Source organism: Pteropus vampyrus, unplaced genomic scaffold (assembly GCF_000151845.1).
Source record: "Pteropus vampyrus isolate Shadow unplaced genomic scaffold, Pvam_2.0 Scaffold84, whole genome shotgun sequence".
Lineage (NCBI taxonomy): Eukaryota > Metazoa > Chordata > Mammalia > Chiroptera > Pteropodidae > Pteropus > Pteropus vampyrus.
The window spans coordinates 1,521,317-1,540,658 of record NW_011888865.1 but is presented as its reverse complement, the minus strand read 5'-3'; the positions used below and the strand labels follow the sequence as shown (position 1 = coordinate 1,540,658).

The window sequence follows — 19,342 nt, the reverse complement described above, 5'->3', positions numbered from 1 at the left end:
TCTATTTTCATTGGCCTTGCTTTTTAAAAGTTTAAATAGTTTTATTTCTAATGAATCCGTGAACTGCTTCAAATCTCAAATACCTTGCGGGATTAGAGGAACAAAGATAAACGACATGATGAGGAAACAGACAAATCTAGAATGTGGTGCATTTTCCAAAACAACTGACCATGTCTGTTCAAAAAGCCAGTATTAAGAAAAACTAGAAATGGAAGGGACTAATTTAGTTTGAGAAAAGGCCAGGGAGGTGGGGGGAGGATGGAAGGGGGAATCACAGAAACATAACCAAATGCAGTAAGTGACCCTTGATTGAAGCCTGGCTCAAAATAAAATATCCTTATAAAAGATTATTCTGAGGAAAGCTGAGGAAATTTGAATAAGGCCTCTGTGATAACATTAGCAAAGGATTGTTAATTTTCTCAAGACCTGATAATAGTATTATGATTATGCAAGAGACTGTCCTTATTTTTAGAGCTGCATACTGGTGTTGGGGTGGTGTCTTGTCTGCAACTTTGGGATGATTCAGTAAAATTAGTAATTGTTTTACATTTATATGCAGATAAAGCAAATGGCAAATATTGCTGAATTGTTGAGTCCCAGTATTGAGTACTATTGTTAAATTAGAGTGGATACCGTACTATTCTTTCACATAGTCTGTATATTTGGGAGCTTTTATAAGAAAAGCTTGGGAAAATTAAATTATATCTGAATGACTTACTTATTTACCTCTTTTTTTCCCCAATACTCTATAAGTGTTGGCGTGAAATGATCTTGCATTATAACAGAACGGGGAAAGGAGCAATTTCAAGAGCGAGTAGATCACCAGTCTTAAATTCAAGCGAAATCCAGGATAACTTTAAGATTATTCATAAATTTATTATCTAAGAGATCTTTTCAGAGCGAGGGTGGTTTCACTGGAAGTTAGAATGCAGAGCTGAGAAGTGAGGGCAGAGAAGGTAGGCCACTTTTTCCATACACTCGAGATTTCGTTGTTATTTTTGCCGCTGTTATTATGACATCACTGGAGAACTGGAATTGCTCCCACTCGAGACCTCTCTGAACTCTCGCGATGTTAGAGCCTGGTGGAGCGCGAAATGCCGTGGGAGGGGCTGGGGCGAGATCGACCGACTTCCGGCCAAGCCGTTGTCTGGGTGTCGCGGTCGAGTCATCGTCGGGTCTCGCCGCCTCGTTCTCCCTTCCCTCCCCCCGCCTGTGTGCGGGGGGTCGACCAGCGTAGTGGGACAGGAGGCGACTGGGACCTTCCCCTTCATTTCCTTCAGGCCCAGCTCACCGGCTACCCGCGCTGGGACCTTGGGGTCCTTGGGCCCGCGAGGCCCGGTCTGAGAGGCCGGGGCCTACGTGGGCCCGTCGCTGGGCCCCATGAGGCACAGCCTGACCAAACTGCTGGCGGCCTCGGGCAGCGACTCCCCAACCCGCAGCGAGAGCCCGGCGCAGGGCGGCACCTGCTCGCTGCCCCCGGACTTGACCGGAGCGGCGGCCGCGGCCAGATCTCCCCGCCGTGAGCAGCGACGCGGCGACGAGGGCGAATTGGAGGACGGAAGTGGGGGGCGCGGCAGCGTGGCCGTGCGCGCGCCCTCGCCGGAGGAGATGGAGGAGGAGGCGATTGCTAGCGTCCCTGGGGAAGAGACGGAGGACATGGACTTTCTGTCCGGCCTGGAACTGGCGGATCTGCTGGACCCCCGTCAACCGGACTGGCACCTGGAACCCGGGCTCAGCTCGCCTGGGCCTCTCTCCTCGTCTGGCGGTGGCTCGGATAGCGGCGGCCTTTGGAGAGGGGATGATGACGACGAGTCCGCGGCTGCCGAGATGCAGCGCTTTTCTGACCTGCTGCAGAGGCTATTAAACGGTATCGGAGGCTGCAGCAGCAGCAGTGACAGTGGCAGCGGCGAAAAGAGGCGGAGAAAGTCCCCAGGAGGAGGCAGCAGCAGTAGTGGCGGCAACGACACCAACCAGGCGGCGACAAAGAGTCCTCGGAAGGCGGCGGCGGCGGCTGCCCGTCTTAATCGGCTGAAGAAGAAGGAGTACGTGATGGGGCTGGAGAGTCGAGTTCGGGGCCTGGCAGCCGAGAACCAGGAGCTGCGGGCCGAGAACCGGGAGCTGGGCAAGCGCGTACAAGCACTGCAGGAGGAGAGTCGCTACCTACGGGCCGTCTTAGCCAACGAGACCGGACTGGCTCGCTTGCTGAGCCGGCTGAGCGGCGTGGGACTGCGGCTGACCACCTCGCTCTTCAGGGACTCGCCCGCCGGTGACCATGACTACGCTTTGCCGGTGGGAAAGCAGCCTCAGGACCTGCTGGAAGAGGACGACTCAGCGGGTGGAGTGTGTCTTCATGTGGACAAGGATAAGGTGTCGGTGGAGTTCTGCTCGGCGTGCGCCCGGAAGGCGTCGTCTTCTCTTAAAATGTAGGGTCAAGTAATCTGCTCTTTATCCGCGTTTACCCCTTTCAACTCCCTTACACCATGTAAAACACCTTAGTGGGACATCTTCACTGGACACATTTCAGAGGAGGAAAAAAAGTAATATTTAAGTGTTTAGCTAAAAGCATGAATGTGACACTGTAACCAACTCCTAATGATAACATGTGACTATTAAATCTCTCTGACAGTTTCTTTTTTAGGTGATTTCCTTCCTGCCAGGCTCCGTTGTAGGGGTTACAGAACAGTCGTTCCCGCCTCACAACCTGGTAAGGATCCATCTCTTCACGTAACGCTCATGCTCTGCTGCTTAGTCTACTTTAATGGGCAACATCTCAATTTGTGTGTGTGTGATTTTTTTTTTTTTCTTTTTTGGAAGGTGGGAGGGGAATCTAATTTGGGCCCTGTCCACCCTGGAAACAGACTTGTGCTGGTCAGTAATGTATTTAAGATGCCTTCTGGTTGAAATAGCTGTTAATGTGTCCCCTTGTTCAGACTTGCGTGTACCTAGCTCTTCTGTCCCCAGTGTGGACATGGCCTTGGATGACATCGATTCCAACTGTACACTGAAAGCTGCTAATAGAAATACAGTTTGGAGACAGTGAAACAGGTGAAGTTGAATGGAAGTTCCGAGTTGTACAAGGTGCAAATTGGAATTCCAATTTTAGAGCAACTTTTCAGAGGTTGACAATAAGTGTTTGGGGCATGCACAAATGTGATAAGTTATTTTGCTGGAGATGACAGAAATCTCTTAAATAGTCAAGAATGCCTTTTTTCAGTAGAAGATCTAGAAATACAATATTCAGATTAACAGATTTTAATATCTCACTGTTAGAGAAGTTGGAAATTAACATGCATATCAGACTCCTGTGTTAGTTAATTGGAGGAATAAGAATGGTTAATAAAATGTTTCTTTAGAGGACCAGCACAGTGATTATCCTATCACTGAGTATGCATAAATTGTTGAACACGTTTATTTTTGTTGTATTAAAATTTTAGGTTAAATTTATGTATGATTAGATTTTGAAGGTTGTGAAATATGAATGAAAACATGTAAAGTGAGGCTTCACAAAGAATCTTTTTCTCCATATTTCAGAAGTATTCATCCTATTTAAAAATAATTTTAAAAATTGAGTGATTCTGGCTACTTACGATTGACACTTATCCCAAAGATTGGACATAGCCTTCCATTGCAGTACTCTTAAAAATCTGTTGTCCAGTTGTTACGCTGTCCTTCAGTAAGACTCATTAAGAAATTCTTTGTGAAACATCACTGTTTGATAAAGTATATACGTATTTAGCATCCTTGTTTTTCTTTGTGCTAAAGTGGATACAGCTGTTGGGGCAGAAGAGACGGGACCAGCTGCTGGCCACATTTCCTGCTTTATTTTAAAAGGTAGTATAAGAAATGAGGAAAAGAGGTAATATCAGGGCTTCTGCTGTCTTTTATCTTAAAATGTTCATAATTAAAAAGTATTTTCCAGCAGTCCAAAGATGTAAGTTATCTTACACATAAAATGTTTTATTTTGTTGTTATTTGGTTATGAAAATGGAATCCTTGTTCTTGCACAACTGTAAATGTTTTGTTGCTAGATAATACGATTTGAGACCTAACTTGGTCTTGGTTTCCAGTGCATCACAGCATATTTTGTAAAATCATCTGCACTTGAGCATGAATGGGTAGTAGCCAAACTCACAACCTGGAGTGATGAACCTGCTTATACCTAAGTGCAGGAGCAAGCCCCTCACAATGCAGCTGCATGGATTTTTAGTGCCTACTGAATTATATATATATATATATATAAACCAAAAGTAGTTGGAAAAATTATTTGAAATGACTAATTTGTGCTATCTTTATGGAATATGTTAAATGTAGCTTTTTGAAACAGAAGCCTTGAATTGAAATTTAATTAATACTTGAACATTTTGTATATATTTCTATGTATATAATTTTGTGCAGTACCAATGACAAAAATATGGTGTCATAATAAAACCAGGTTTGTTGATCTTTCAGTTATGGGCTCAAAGAATTTATTCATCTCTAACATGACATTGGAAAATAATGGATGAAAATAGGAAAAATGATTGTAGTTAATGCTGACTGTGGGTCTTAAAAGGTTCTGGAAGCAGTAAGTGCGTTTTTCTAAAAATTATACCGTTCCTTGGAATATTTTCTTTCTAACAGCAATGCTTTTCCTGCATTATTTGAAGTTCGGGTTTGGAGAGAATCAAAGTTTTCTGAATTGGGATGCTTTGAAATTCCAAGTGTAGATTTTAGAATGTCATTTTATAAATGGCAGTTTTTGGAGATACTTGATTAAGAACTTTTTGAAAGTGGAGATTAGCATCGCCTATTTTTAAAGCTGCTTTGTTAGGTTTCTTATGTTTTAACTGTCTTTTCTTAGTTTCCATTTCATTTTCTTTTTTTTCTAATTTTGGTGACTCAGTGATTTTGTCATCTTTTACATCAGCTTCATGGTCTTGTTTTTACATGGTATTGCATGTACTTAGGACCTATCTAACAGGGGCTTTACATTGGTTACATTTATGTGTAAGCACATTTTACTGTAAATGTTTGAGTTTCTGAACTTACAATAGATCTGTTTATTTCCGTATGTAGTAAACAATATCTTAAAGTGTCCTATTCACTACTTGTTAATTAAAAAAGTTATGATTAATATGAAACTGTTGTCTTACTATTTTTAGAAAGTGGTGTTCTGGTGAATAGTAGTTGGACAAAGATTTCTTGAATATAATATAGATTGTTTTGAAATTTTCAGGTTTGGCTTTATTTACTGTAATGGATGAAAACAATTTAGGGAATTTTTTTCCCCCTAATTTTGCCTTTGTGGCAAAATGGTATAGAACTAAAAGTGTAGCTTTTTAATATTTTTCTTCTGATGGTGACAGCAATTCATACATTAATTGAACACATCATATTTACCTACTATTTCTATCATTTTGACTTACTGTTTTTGTACTTCCTTTGACCAGACTTATGAATGTTCACATTTGTTAAAATGTAGTCAATCACACCTCTGATATAAGCTGACAGAAAGTTTTCAAGATATTTTAAATATTTGTGCATTTTATAATCACTAAATTAATCTCTCTTTCTTCTCTTTAAACAGCTTAGCAGTGTCTGCAAAAACGAATCTTTTCCTACAACCTGTTAACTGACTGGACTGATGGTAACAAAGTAATTGTGGGAGCCATGTCGGTCAAAAATTTGGCATCTGCTGAAAAAAATGAATGCCATTTTCAAGTTCCCAAATTACTTCTATACTGGTTTCACTTTCCAGAAATGGAGATATGAAAAGATTCTCTGGAATCCTTGAAAGACTTAATAGAAATCCATGAGACTAAGTTAATTTTGGAACGAAATTATACTTTTTTTTTTGTCTTTCATGGGAGTGATAGTTCTTTGCATACCTTTTAAAAAACTGTAACCATTGGAGAATTACAGTATTTCATCAAGGAGTATTAGATTCTTTACATAATCAAGAGCACATTCTATGGAATTATATTTAGTAGAGTAGAATTACATAAACAGGCTGTTAGTGATCACAAGGCATATCATGAGTTTGTATTTCCTGGAACATGAGAGAATCTGAAACAGATCTTGCTGAGTAGAATATGAAAGTTAATGTAAAGTTCTTAACTATAAAGAGTAGCATTTTTAAATAGATGCATTGATTTGTGTATCTTTGAAAAAGTTGGATTTATGATTAAATGTGTGGTTGGTTAAATGCAATTCAGGGTAACCAGGATGTGTGGATTCTGAGGTTTTGGCTTCTTGTCCTTTCTCTAAGTACTTGACAGTTTTTTTGAATATTTTGAGGTTTCTAATGAATGGTATACTAGTCTCTACTGTTTTATATAAATTAAAATTTCTCCAGTGTTATGTAAGGGTTTTAGTATTCTGGATAATGGGAATGGCTTTCTTCATGGAATATGGTGGTTTTACTTAATTGAAATATTTTCCCAGTTTATTACAAGTATGAAAAAACACTCAAAACTCTGGTTTTATTTCATTTTTGTTGTTGGATTATGTTACTGCATTGTTTCACCTGGTCTAGACTGAATCATATTATCTTACATTTGGGAAGTGTGCAGATGATAGAAGTGGGAGGGGGTAGGAGATAAGCTCTTATTTCTTTTCTTTCCAGAGTGATTCATCGTAATAACTATAGTTCGGTTATTGTATGGTGGTATACAAAACTTATTAAATCTACTCAGTTTCTTATAATTTAAGTGTATTCAGTATCTATGATGCCTGGCAGGAGAGAGCATTTCCAGTGGCTTATACTTGACTGTTGGCTGCTCCTACAGTACAAACAGTACAGCTGGTTGTAATTCCACAAAGATTAGGCATCTGTACAATTTGGTGGCTATAACTATCACTTTGACAGAAGAGAGTGGATAATTCACTGATAATGAGTAATTATCTTTTAAAATATGTGATTGCCAAGTTTAGCATTTTGAAAGTACAGTTTAAGGTTTTACTAACTTAGTGTTTTAAGCTAAATAATCTGATAACTAGGTAGTAAAATACTTTCAAGTTTTTTTCCCAGACTCTGTCAATACAAAGTTTTGAGACTCTCCCAAATGTTTTTTATATTTTACTGTGCTGTTTTTTCTTCAGAAGTCAGATAGTTACTGCCTAAGCCAGAAATCAAAAAGAAGGGAGGTCTTTAATTGGAAACTTGTAAGAGTGTTTTGTTTGTCCAGCACGGTATTTTTCACGTATTTCAACTTGCAGTATGGTAATAGTCTGCCCACCAGTCACTCTTTATTATACCAGACTGAATTCTGAGCTCTGACCTGGATTGCAAATGGTCATCTACATGCAGTTTTGAAGTGTAGAAAAATTAAATGAGATATTTTAAATATTATTCAGAAAGTAAATACTTTATCATTAGGAACATAAATCATGTAATATTAGAGAAGAAATTTGTTTTAGATATAGGTTAGTAGTAAGTTACTTGCTAATTGTTTTCATTGCTTTTGTTACTGAGAATAGTTATTCCTAGTTTACCTTTCCCCAATTTGTACATTCAAGATTTCTTGAGCTCCCCCCCTTTAAAAAAATAAGTTTACAACACACTTTAATAATTTTAAAAATTTTGTTGACCCACTTTTGTTGAAAATATTTTGCTCAGTTTTCAGTTAATCTAATTTAAAAATCTAGTCACTAATGGTGTTTTGAACATATGCAGATTTGAATTTTATTAGTGGGCCAACTTCCTTTAGAATGTGCCTCCAAATTCTAAATCTTGTCCTATATACCCACTGAGGTCAATTTCTGAGACCCCTTTGGCTTTTAGTGTATTATAGTTGGGGGTTTACAAATTACATTAATATCTTAAATATAATATGAACCCCATTATTTTTTTAAAGCCAAATAACTGTACAAAGTAAATTGTAAAAGACAGGTTTAAATTGTTTACTGTCACTAAACTGAAATATTAAAAGCTGTTTTCCTGAGCCAGTGTTTTTTAGGTCTGAGTTACAAATGTCTTTTTTTCTTAAATTGTAATGCAGATCATGGCCGGTTCACATGTCACTCATCTCCCCCCCAATGAAAAATTTTGTTAGATTTATAGCAGCAGATTAAAAATAACATGCTCTTTTGCTTATGTTGTGCATTTCTATTAATTGAAAAGGTGATTTAAGAAGTACATGGCATAAAGGACATATCAGAAAAATCCTGAAACCATTGTAAACCTGTATTCATTTATAGATGGTATTATTCTAGGCAGTAAATACTGTGGGAATGTTTAAGGATAAGTAAGGAAACAATTTGTACCAATCAATTTAGTTATATCAGTTATATCAACTTGAATTATCTAAGTTGATTTTACCATAGTTTTTAAGGAGTCTAATTTAGTAATTTTGGAATCTAATTCTTAATTTTTGAAGGAATTACTTTTAGTTCATTTCTTCACCATGATAAGTAGAACTGCTTTAAATAAAAATGACAGTGCAGATCGAATGTCTAATTTTTGGTCAGAGAGCTTTAATATTTTGGTTTATAAAATAGGTAGCTCTTTCTTTTAAATTATATATTTTTTCCTAGTTGTAAAAGTAAAGCATACTCATTATAGAAAACAGAAAATTCAGAAAGGAATCAAGATGAAAAGAAAAATCACCAGTAATTGTATAATCCAGAGAATATCCACATTAAAACAAAGATTCTTTTGCCTCGTAATTGGGATCCGTTCTTGTAAAAGTTTGGTAGGGAATACATTTTAAATGCCTGTTTAAAGAAATCATTTTTGTTTTCTGAAAAATTGAAAATGTATTTTGTTAATTTTGGTTGAATTAACCTTCAGCTACACTGCTTTCTTTAGGCATTGAAAGCCTATTTTACTTATGAAGGTGCCTTTTCTAAGCAATAGGCTACATTTTCCTTTTCATATAATTTTAAGTAGTGTAAGATTACTTAAGTTATGTCATTGTATTTGGAATAGTTAAGATGCTTGTGAATATGATCTGTGATGTCATATTTTTGGTATGACTGGCTTGTTTGAAAACTTTTAGCATTACACAGCTTTAAAAAAAAGAGGATGGAGTCTGATTTCAAAGAACTATGCCTCTCTAGATGAAAACTTCAAAGACAGAATTAGCCTCAATCTTCTAAAAATATAGCTTTCCAAGGATATAAATGACTTTTGAAGTATGTATCATTAGAACAGCTCAAGCTGAGCCTGAATAACCATCTGTACTGGAATTGATCCCTCTGTGAGGAAAGTTGTTGAATATGTTCTAAGAGCCTATGGATTAATAATAATACCTATGGAAACACTGATTTGGGAAAATGAGGTGTAAGTAACATTTGCTGTAGTGTACCGATAACATTTTCCCTATTTTCAGTCCTGTTTGGATTATGAGATATTCATTGTGAACGCAATGGTTATTTTTTCCTGTGTTAAAGACCACACTCTGCCTAATGTAAAGGAATAGAGCAAGTGAGGTGGAAGAGACAATATTGGGCAAACTAGAGAAGCTATGCTCGTTTAAGTGGGCAGCCTTTACTGGTATTTTTAGCCTTTTGTCCTGTATAGCCTTTTGTTATAGGTCCCAGATTATATCTCATGTGATGAATTACAAGTCTATGTTTATTCATACATTAGACATAGGTTATTTTTATAGTTTTATTTTTGTGTACGTATTTGCTTATCAATCACTGAATTTCTAGGCCAGGTTCAGGCAACTGAAGCGCCTTTATAAGTAGTTTATATTGTCTAGAACCAAGGTATGCAGCAAAGCCAGTCTGCAGCAAAATGGGAAATAACATCCTTCTGAAGACAGGTTTAGAAATTCTGATCCAGTAGGTTAAGATGTTTCCTTTCTCTGGTAGCAGGGCTGAAGAATACCTGTAAGAAAACATTGAGAAAAGTTCACTAAAAAAGATAATTGTATCAAATTACAAACTGATGTACAACATTAATTGCAGAAGTCTTAAGATAAAACTATTTAACAAGGCAATGCTACTATTAGTCCTAAGAACTTTATTTTTGTCCCTTTATCCATTTTACCTCTGGAGGTTCATATAGCACAGATTGCTTGATACGAGAGTTCATTAGAGAATAACAATTATTTTGGAGTTGCAGGCTTATAGCTAGACATTTTCTGATGGAATTTTCCTTTAGTGGAAGTGCTCAAATTCTTAACATGGTGTATATGATATGGCTTTAATGCTAGGCATAGTACTGTTTGCAGCTTTCTGGCTGGCATTCAATATACAAATTAAGATTAAGAACCTAAACTACACACCCAAGAGAGAAAGTATAAATTTTTAGAACTGTTTTCAAATTTTTGAGACGTAATAACACAAGCCTTAACTCTTTCAAATCAAAAGGTAACATTGCCTTTAAAAATAGAAAACATGTTTGCTGTTTTAATTGTATATTTTCTAGAATTCTTTATATATTATTAAAGTTTTTCAGTGATTATGAAAAAACAAAGAATCCTACCTGGCTGCTAAGCCACCATTCACAGGTATAGCCAAGAAAACAGGGTGCAGACCACCAAAAACAAGACCAACTAATCCACCCCGTGTTACAGTACAGGTTTCACAATTCAAATCACCTAGAAGATAAAGTAGTTCTGGAGATGGTCATCATAGTCAAGCAAACATGATTTAAAGAATGCAAGGTCCCCTTATATGTATCACAGATATTCAATTTTCAGCCAATAATATAGCAAATGCAATTCTACAGGGCATGTTAAAAGCTATAATTAATGTATGGGTAACCTAAAATAGCTAGAAATAACTGATTAACTATCTTAGGAAAAATTCTCTAATTTGTTGTGAACTTAAAATAGTCTTGGTTTACACTGCTTCTAGATTTCTGCACTTGTATTAACAAACCTGAGCTAGTATTTTTCTGTCCTTAAACTCGTTTTTAACTCATGGGAGTTACTTATTTTTTTACAATTTATACCTCATATTTTTACATTATACAGCATGACTTTATAAATTTCTTTTATTCTTTTCCAAATAAGTTTAAGGTATATTAAAAATAGAAAGCTAAGTTAGTAACTTATGTTTTCACTCAGTCTTTGTTCACTTTGGGCAATAATAGGTTTCCCTGGATTGTAAAAATTCCACACTGATCATGGGGATTCAAGCAAAATACTCATCCAGTTTAAACAAATTTGGTGCAGCACTTAACAGAAAACAATTTAAATGGACTGCCTCTCTTCCCACCACCACGTGTACTAATAATACTTTTATTTCAAATCATTAATAAAAAAATTTGCCGTGATTAGTTATACTCAAAGCATTCAGCATATATAGTAAACTGTCAAAAGGAAAGTCTCCATATATTTCATAATTCTGGTATATATATTTAGTGCTTTAAGAGAATTCCTACATAGTCTTATTCCCATAAAAATATTTTTTTCTCTTTAAGGAATTCTCTAAATTTTTTTTTAAACTAAGGCAGTCAGCATTTTTTTTAAATTAAGTTTCCAAATAATTCACTCTAAGCACTGCGAGATATTTACAACTGCTATGTATGTGCATTTTTCTTGTTTAATAGACTATGTTAATATGAATTAACTGCCACTTTACAGAGGCTAATAAAGTCCAGTCTTATCTAAGCACTAACTACATTATAGCATATAACTACTCAATATTAATATTTAAGGATTACTGTAAGGTGCAAATATATACTAAAGCAAACTGGTGATAATGAAATCAAATTTACCTGTATTCAATGGTAAACTTACAAAAGCTTTGTAAGATGCGTTCGCTGTCAAAAATGGAATCACTGCCATTGGTAAGCCTGCAGATATACGAGCCTGTGTCACATTTAAGACGCGCCGGAAAAGACTGTTTGCTATTAGGCCACAGAAAGCAGCATTAAGTCCAATATATATTGATCCATGTTCAAGTAGATCTCTGAGTGGGTGAGAAAAAACGGTAACATTTTCTTTGGCTCTGTTGCATGTCTGAGCTCTCCAGTAGTTCCTACATATTATATAGAACTTACTAGAACTTTAGGAATAACGATACATTTATCCCTTATAGCTCCATAATACAAAAACCTTTTAAAATCATTGTTTTACATGTACAGTTTTATTCTAAAAAGGCTTTTGAATGGGCAACACTTAAAAAAGATACAGCGATAAATGTAATTTGTGATTTTGCAAAGGTTACTAGTATGGAAATCTCCCTCCAACTATATTAGCAGGGCATAGTTCATAGAATGATTTGGATGCCTCTCCTCTGGGCTCCCACAATACCCAACACTTAACCTCTTTAGCATAACACATTAAGGCATTCCCCACTAGTGTTTCCCACTGGTCTGTAAACAATTTAAAGACAATGGATACAAAGAAAAATTGTTGGTTTCAATAGCACCTGACAATGAAGGCACTCGAGGTGAAGTTAATGTTTCCCCTGACTTCCCTAAAGCATTATAGTCAGGACTAGGGGGCTAGAAGAGTAAAAACATTTAAGGGATACTCTTACAACAATGCATTGAAATGGAGAATAAATTGATGTTTTGAGATTAAGTGGCAGAAACTGCTTTTTCCTGTTTCCCAATTAGATTTTAATTTACTATGGTTTAGTAAACCAGAGTTTAAACACAAGTTTAAAATGCATGTTTGGTGTATTCCTTGGTTTTGGAAAAAATACCTAAAATTATTGTTGGATATTGAAAATACTACAAACTCCAGCCTACTGCTGCTTTACCACCTACTGTGCCATGTACAACACAGGTGTTGACCTCAAATTTCTCATTACTCTTATTAATTAGCCAAACTAGCCATACAATATGCCCTCTCATTTCTATGGTTAATACTCAAATAGCTTTTCTAGTCACTCCACCATTATATAAATGTCTGACTTTTTAAAATTTAAAAAAAACGCCCTGCACAATAAAAGCTTTCCTCGGAATTCCTAATTGAGCTTCCTATTTTGTATAAGGTATTACCTGCCACTTTCAGTCATGTTGCTTGTCATTCGATCATACTACTATATGACTTGGTGCTGAAGGCACAAAAAATTACCTTCTGCCTTCACTGTTTTCGTAGTTTATTACTGGATGATGTAAGGCGTAAACTTGAGATACAAAGAAGTCTATTTAAATGGTAATGGTAGTAGAGAGAAGCAGTTTCGAAACTTAGGGTACTTAAGATAATATTTAAAGAGTGATGAGAACCTAGAGAACTTACCAAATAACAGAAAACATGAATGTGAAAGACTTGTCTATTTTTGTGGGAGCCAAGGGGATGGAAAACTTGAGCATGTTCTCTAAAATATTTTATCTTATAATCCTATGAAATACATATCTCCATTTTTTCCACAGGAACTAATGCTCAGAGGTAAATAATTTGCCCATATATATTTTATATATTAATATAAAATATATTGTTACTGTTAAATATCATAAAAATAAATATGTAAAGGAGTACAACTGGATTCTGTATAGTTCTGAATTGCTGTCTCCCGATCAGATTTTAATTTATGGCTTACTCATATTTTTTAGTTAATAATTTAGTAAATACAAAATTACCTAGCAGTCTCTTTGCCAGTTAGTTTTCAAAAAAAAAGTGCTTATACAACTAGAAACTCATGACATTGACATATATATAACTAGACACACGAACTAAATGTGATAAAGAAGACCAAATTTAGCAAGTGGCAATGAAATGTATGGCATATGAAATTACTTTGTATTTCAAACCCATCCTATTCATTTCAGCCGCCACCACCCTACCATGACACCACTCACCAGGACTACCACGTATTTTCCTACTGGTCTGTCTTCCTTTTCTCTTAAATCTCTTTTTCAAAAAGAGATTAGAATGTTCTTTACAAATGTTAGCTGGATCACACCATTCCCTGCTTAAAACTCTGTTCCTTCAACTTTATGCCCACTTCCCTTGTACTTCAGTAACATTGGTTCTTCAAATATGACAAATTGCTATCATGTGGCTTACGCATATGCCATTCCCTCTGCCTTTTCACCTTTTTTTGTCTCAGATTTTCAGTTTAAATTTAACCTAACCAGAGGCCTTCTTGCCAAGATCTAAAAACACTTTAAGTGCACTGTAGTTCATTCAGTGTTCTCTTCATAGACCAGTATGTTTCCTGTGTAACCTTTTTCTATTTAATATCTTAAAGACCTTTCAGCCACGATCTTATTTTTGACATTCCTAGCTTAGTGTGTTAGATGGCACTCTCTTAGACTGATAAGCATTATGGAAATGAATTGAGAAAAGACCATTTGAAAGTGGTTTTAAAGTTTTGATATTTAAATGAGTCCATAAATGTTTAAATTTGACTTACACTCTACGCTAAGTGGAAAAATAGAACCATCATACAATTAGATATGTCCAAAAACATGAATTCCAGCCTTGACTTTGAGCAAATGGTTAATCTCTCTGAGCCTTGGTTTTCTTGTCAAGGCAAGAAAGCGGGTTCAGTTTCCTTTTGACATAGTTATTTACAGTGAAACCGAATACATTTGAGATAATGAATCAATGAAAAGCCACCTGGAAAAAGATTTTTAAGATGGGATCTTACCTTTCTGCTTCTGGGAGTTGGTTAATTTTTCTGGTTATGATATCAAAAATTTGGTTTTCCTTGACAGTATCGAGTTCATGATTTTCCATCTCGTCTTAAAAAAATTAAAAATGATTTTTCAATGTAATAGAAAAACAAAAGGGCTTATAAATAGGCTTTTGAAGACTATAAATTTTAAAAAGCATTAACTATAGATTTAATTGCTTATCTGCATACACACCTACCCCTCCCCCACAAACTCAATTCTTAGTGAAACAAATCAGAATATGAAAAGCAGCATTCATAAAGCTTTTAGGAAATATGGAATATCTTTATAACCCTTAAAATATTTCTTAACTTGCAAACAGCACTAAACATAAAAGACAAAACTAATATTAACTAATTACTATTAACTTGTATTCATCAATAGATACCATAAAGATAAGCTAGTGTGGGAGAAATGTTTGCAATATAACTGATGAAAGAATAGTTAGTTAGTACCCAGAATATATAAAGTACAAGTTAACAAGAAAAAGACAAGCAATCCAACAGGAAAAGTGACAAATGGTTTGTACAGGCACTTTACAAAAAGGAAAGCCAAAACAGCCAGTAAACATGAAAATATGCTTAATCTCTTTACAATCAGAGAAATCATAAAACTACAGTGATACAAATATGTACCTAGGGTGGCTAAAATAAAAACCTGACAATTTCAATTACTGGCAAGAATGTAGGATAACAAACTTGTGCTGCTGGTGGAAGCATAAATTATACCCACTTTGATTATAACCACTTTGGAAAGGAATTCGGTATTTTTTAGTAGTAGAAGACATACCCAGCAATATCACTGCTAGGTACACCCTACAGCAGAGTTCAGCAATCTTTAAAGAGCCAAAGAGTATTTTAGGCTTTGAAGGTTACTTGTGGTCTTTATTGAATACTTTTTTTTTAAAACAACTTTTAAAAAATATAAAAGTCATAGTTGACTGGCCATACAGAAACAAGCTACAGACTTCTGGCCTACACAGGCCAGTAGTTGGTTGATCCCTGACTAGTTGGGTTGAATGTCAGAGTAGGGCAATGGTGAATGATGAATTTTTAAACAAGATTTCAGGGTAGAATTAGGAAAACCAAACGTTAAACAAGATTTCAGGGTAGAATTAGGAAAACCAAACCTTCAGAGATGACAGTAAAAGACAACATGATTTTATAAAATTAGACTTTATTGGTTTACGGTCATCTATTTACTACAAGATTTACAACACTGAGTAATTTAGCAAATATTTGAGTACTGGTTAGATTGGAGATGACTTGGAAAACGTTGACAGCACTGGAATTTCATATCCGTGGACTTAAAATGAACCTATAGGTACAATGAAGGCTTAGAAATTTATGTCTAGGCATCCTGGACTTTTTTTTTTTTTCTTTTTCCCTTAGGTGAGGCAACACTTGGTTGACCTCACATTGCAAGAACCTTGTCAGTTTACAATCCCTTATTTTTTACGCCTACAGTACCTGGTCTTCCTAGGTGGTCTTCCATCCAAATACTAACCAGGCTGGACCTCACTTAGCTTCCGAGATCAGACAGAATCCGGCTTGTTCAGGGTAGCACGGCTGTACACTTTTTTTTTTTTTTTTTTGAGGGCCTTGGTTACAAGAACACGACACCACCTCTGCCCTACAGGAGCTTTGAATGATTTTGTGTTGGGTGTGGGGGTGGAGAGGTACATAAGTAATCACATTTGGTATCTATGGAGAAATTGTACGGTGTACATGTCTGAAATAAAAGACATGTCCTCTGAAAGTACCTCCTAATGCTATCACTAGTTTTCTGTTCTATGCTCTATTGGTAAGGTTCCGAGTTGTGTGAACTAGCCATTTCTACGGTGTGGCTATTAGAAGTCATCCTTAATTCGGTAAAAAATCTAACCTCGCAGCTCATAATAGGTCATTGTGTCCCTATTATTAATAATAAATCCCTATCAAAGACAAAGGCACCTTTAAATACTATAAATATTTCGAATAGCTTTTGCAGTACCTACGTCACTCGGGATAGCTCCGAGAGGCAATGAAAAAAGTGCAGCCTCTGAAAATTAAGTTAGGCTCAGCAGACTCTGTAAACTGGAAGTAAACCCGGGATTAGATTCCTACTGGCTTATTTTACATATAAAGTTATTTTTTTCCAGGGTGTAAAACGAAGGGACTGTCGGCACCATAGGCACGACTCCTATCTCCCTTCTCACCCAGTCTCATGATCTCATTCCCGCGCTGTCCTTCCGATACCCGCGTACTTACTGCACTTTCCTAGAATGCCAGTACGTTATGCTCCCCTCCCGCAGCCGGTGCTTCCTCCGGTCTTCCTTCACAGCTAAGGCTCACCGCAACCTTTGCTGAACTCGCCAGGGCGCAGCCATCTTTGGCTGACACGTGACTCGGCCCGAGGCGGGAGCGGGGCCGCTGATTGGGCTTCCAGGACGTAGATCGCGCGCAAACCCGACTTCCTGTTGAGGGGCTTCCAGCGGAGGCCGGCGCTGCGGTATTGTGTGCAGTGAGAATTGACTAACACAGGGCAGGCTTATTTCACCTACCGCGGCCTCCGAGGTCGGAGCCTTTAGACTGCAAAATTTCGAGATGAAAGTTGACCCTAAACCTGTCCTTTTCATTGAAAACCTACGCTGGGTACATTGCTTAACTTCCTGGCGGATAGAGCCTATCTCATGATATTGACACGAAGTATAAAAAGAAGTGAAAGAAAAAAAAAAAAAACATTGTTTTACTCCATTGATTTCTATTTTCCCTTGGATCTTTAGCTCCCTATGCCATATTGCTATCTGGTTGACCAACAATAAATCTGAGCACCTCAAGAAAAGGAACTTGTTTTTCAGATTCCCTGGTGTCCTGCAGAGTAAGGCTTATTAAAGCAAGATTGTGTGGATGTGGCGAAAGAAAAACTTTAGAGAGTGAGGGAGCCTGGTGGCTCTATTGTTGCAGGAAGCGACACCTGACGGAAGAATTTGTTAGACGAAGGAGAATTTATTAGGCCGGCGGAGTGCGTGGGGTTAACAACTCCATGCACGAGCTTGGTCTGGTTAGATTTATTACAGTTTATATACTTATGTAGTGTCCATACAAGGGGCATGTAATTCCTTCGAGGTTTTAAATGTGCCTCCTTTCTCAGGATGGGGAGGAGGAGCTTCACGTGGGGTCGCTGCAAGTGGGGAGGAATTTTCAGACCACTGGTTACAGGTTGTTTGTTTTGCGGAACCCACGACCTTGGCATTATCAGCACCATTATAGGATTCTTGAACAGAGGGAGAAGGGACATTAAGGCCGTAAGTAGGAAGCAACACTTATTAATGCCAGCACCTGCTCAGCTGATGCCTAGCCAAAGGCTGGGCTCTAATTGTAATATAACAAGCAGTTTTTGCGCAGTTTTATTATTCCTACACAGCTATAGCGATAAGAACATGAGTTGGATAACAAACTATGAATCAACAGATGTGAGCTGGAGAATCCTTGAGGTGGAGAAGGTAGCTATGGGAAAATATGTTAGCTGGAGAGTCCTGGAGCCGGGAGAGGGCAGTCAGGAATGGACTTTAACTGGCTGAGTCGGTCATTTCTGCAGGCCCTTTCCTTTGCATTTTTTCAGATGCCTCCTTTCCTCTCTCACCATCAGTCAAGACTACTGAGAACAAAAGTCTTGGACCAAGCCTCTGAAGACATCAGTCTCAGTTCTTATCCTAGCAGCCTCTTTTCTCATCTATATAACAGGAGGGGGTATGACTATCTAATTGATTATTTTGTAAAACTGCTTACCAAGGTTGCTTTGAAAAAAAATTGAGCTTTATCAGAAGAGAAAGTGGAATTCAGGATAAAGGGGGAAATAGGCGAGGTGAACAGGATGAGAAGAGACCCCCATCTCCTTGGCTGAGAAGGATTTAGCTGATGTCAAATTGTCTCTAATCAATGAACTAGAAAATAAAAACATAATCAGATTCCGAGGTGGAAAGTCAGCATATTCCCAAACTGGAAAGTTTCTGATGTTAATGCAGAGAAAATTTGGGAAATCCAACTTCTTAAGATGTTAACTATAGTGGGTGTGAGAGAAACACACTGTTTTGTATACTCTTACTACAATTTCATATTTAATACCTTGAAGCTAATTTTTAAATATTCATGCTGTACAGTATCTGTAGCACGCTATTCTGAAGTAATAGAAGCAATTTAGTATGTTGAGATTTTATTAAAAAATCAGTTTTTTGCAAGATGATAAAATGTTCGTTTCATCTAAGTTTTTAAATTTATTGGATTAAATTTTTCATAATATTGCCGTATTGTCCTTTAAAATCTGTAGAATCTGTAGTGAGATGACATCTCTCTTGACATTGGTCATTTGCGTCTTTTTTTTATGTCTGATCAATCTGGCTAATGGTTTATCATTTTTTGATCTCAACCAGTTTTTTTATTTCACTTATATTTTTTTCTGTTTTCAATTTGATTGTTTTCTGCTCTGATCTATATTATTTCCTTATTCTTACCTGGGATTTAAGTTGCTCCTCTTTTTCTAATTTCTTGAGTTAGGAAACTGAGGTCATTGATGTGAATTTTTCCAACCCCCCAACGTATGTGTTTAGTGCTACTAATTTTCCTCCAAATACTGTTTCAGCTGTATCCCACAGATTTTGAAATGTTTATTATTTTATTTATTTATTTTTAAATTTTTAATTATTTATTTTTATGGTGGCATTAGTTAACGAAATCCGATGTTTTAGCTGTACACTTTAACAATAAGGCATATATATATTTACACTGTGTGTTCACCTCCCATAGTTAGATTTCTTTCTGTCACCACATATTTACTCCATCTACCTCCCCTTCCTCC

At 36.8% G+C, this 19,342-nt stretch overlaps 2 protein-coding genes across 14 annotated transcripts; one reads left to right on the top strand and one right to left on the bottom strand.

Moving 5' to 3' along the window:
- The first annotated feature begins 1,095 nt into the window (after window positions 1-1,095).
- CREBZF (CREB/ATF bZIP transcription factor) lies at window positions 1,096-6,684 on the top strand. 12 transcript variants are annotated; one of them, XM_023532445.1, is made up of 4 exons: window positions 1,096-2,423; window positions 2,627-2,704; window positions 2,931-3,045; window positions 3,763-6,453. In XM_023532445.1, the coding sequence occupies exons 1-2, from the start codon at window positions 1,381-1,383 to the stop codon at window positions 2,640-2,642; spliced, it is 1,059 nt and encodes a 352-aa protein (XP_023388213.1). In that variant the 5' UTR covers window positions 1,096-1,380; the 3' UTR covers window positions 2,643-2,704; window positions 2,931-3,045; window positions 3,763-6,453. The 12 variants fall into 12 exon arrangements, with proteins under 12 accessions (XP_023388213.1, XP_011361542.1, XP_011361546.1 ...); XM_011363244.2 differs by lacking the exon at window positions 2,931-3,045 and having other exon boundaries at window positions 1,097-2,423; window positions 3,763-3,831; window positions 5,567-6,684; XM_011363243.2 differs by lacking the exon at window positions 2,931-3,045 and having other exon boundaries at window positions 1,097-2,423; window positions 3,763-3,831; window positions 4,450-6,684.
- A 2,871-nt stretch (window positions 6,685-9,555) lies between these two features.
- TMEM126A (transmembrane protein 126A) lies at window positions 9,556-16,948 on the bottom strand. 2 transcript variants are annotated; one of them, XM_011363236.2, is made up of 6 exons: window positions 16,756-16,913; window positions 16,499-16,581; window positions 14,482-14,575; window positions 11,654-11,847; window positions 10,415-10,529; window positions 9,556-9,814 (listed from the first exon to the last, which is right to left on the bottom strand). In XM_011363236.2, exons 3-6 carry the CDS (start codon window positions 14,568-14,570, stop codon window positions 9,622-9,624), a joined length of 591 nt encoding a protein of 196 aa, XP_011361538.1. In that variant the 5' UTR covers window positions 14,571-14,575; window positions 16,499-16,581; window positions 16,756-16,913; the 3' UTR covers window positions 9,556-9,621. The 2 variants fall into 2 exon arrangements, with proteins under 2 accessions (XP_011361538.1, XP_011361537.1); XM_011363235.2 differs by lacking the exon at window positions 16,499-16,581 and having other exon boundaries at window positions 16,756-16,948.
- Between the last annotated feature and the right edge of the window lie 2,394 nt (window positions 16,949-19,342).

Coding starts and splice junctions, on each gene's coding strand:
- CREBZF (XM_011363244.2), top strand. CDS start 1,381: ATGAGGCACAGCCTGACCAAACTGCTGGCGGCCTCGGGCAGCGACTCC.
- TMEM126A (XM_011363235.2), bottom strand. CDS start 14,570: ATGGAAAATCATGAACTCGATACTGTCAAGGAAAACCAAATTTTTGAT. Junction 11,848..14,481: donor CAACTCCCAGAAGCAGAAAG/GTAAGATCCCAT, acceptor TCACCCACTCAG/AGATCTACTTGAACATGGAT. Junction 10,530..11,653: donor AAGTTTACCATTGAATACAG/GTAAATTTGATT, acceptor TTTATCTTCTAG/GTGATTTGAATTGTGAAACC.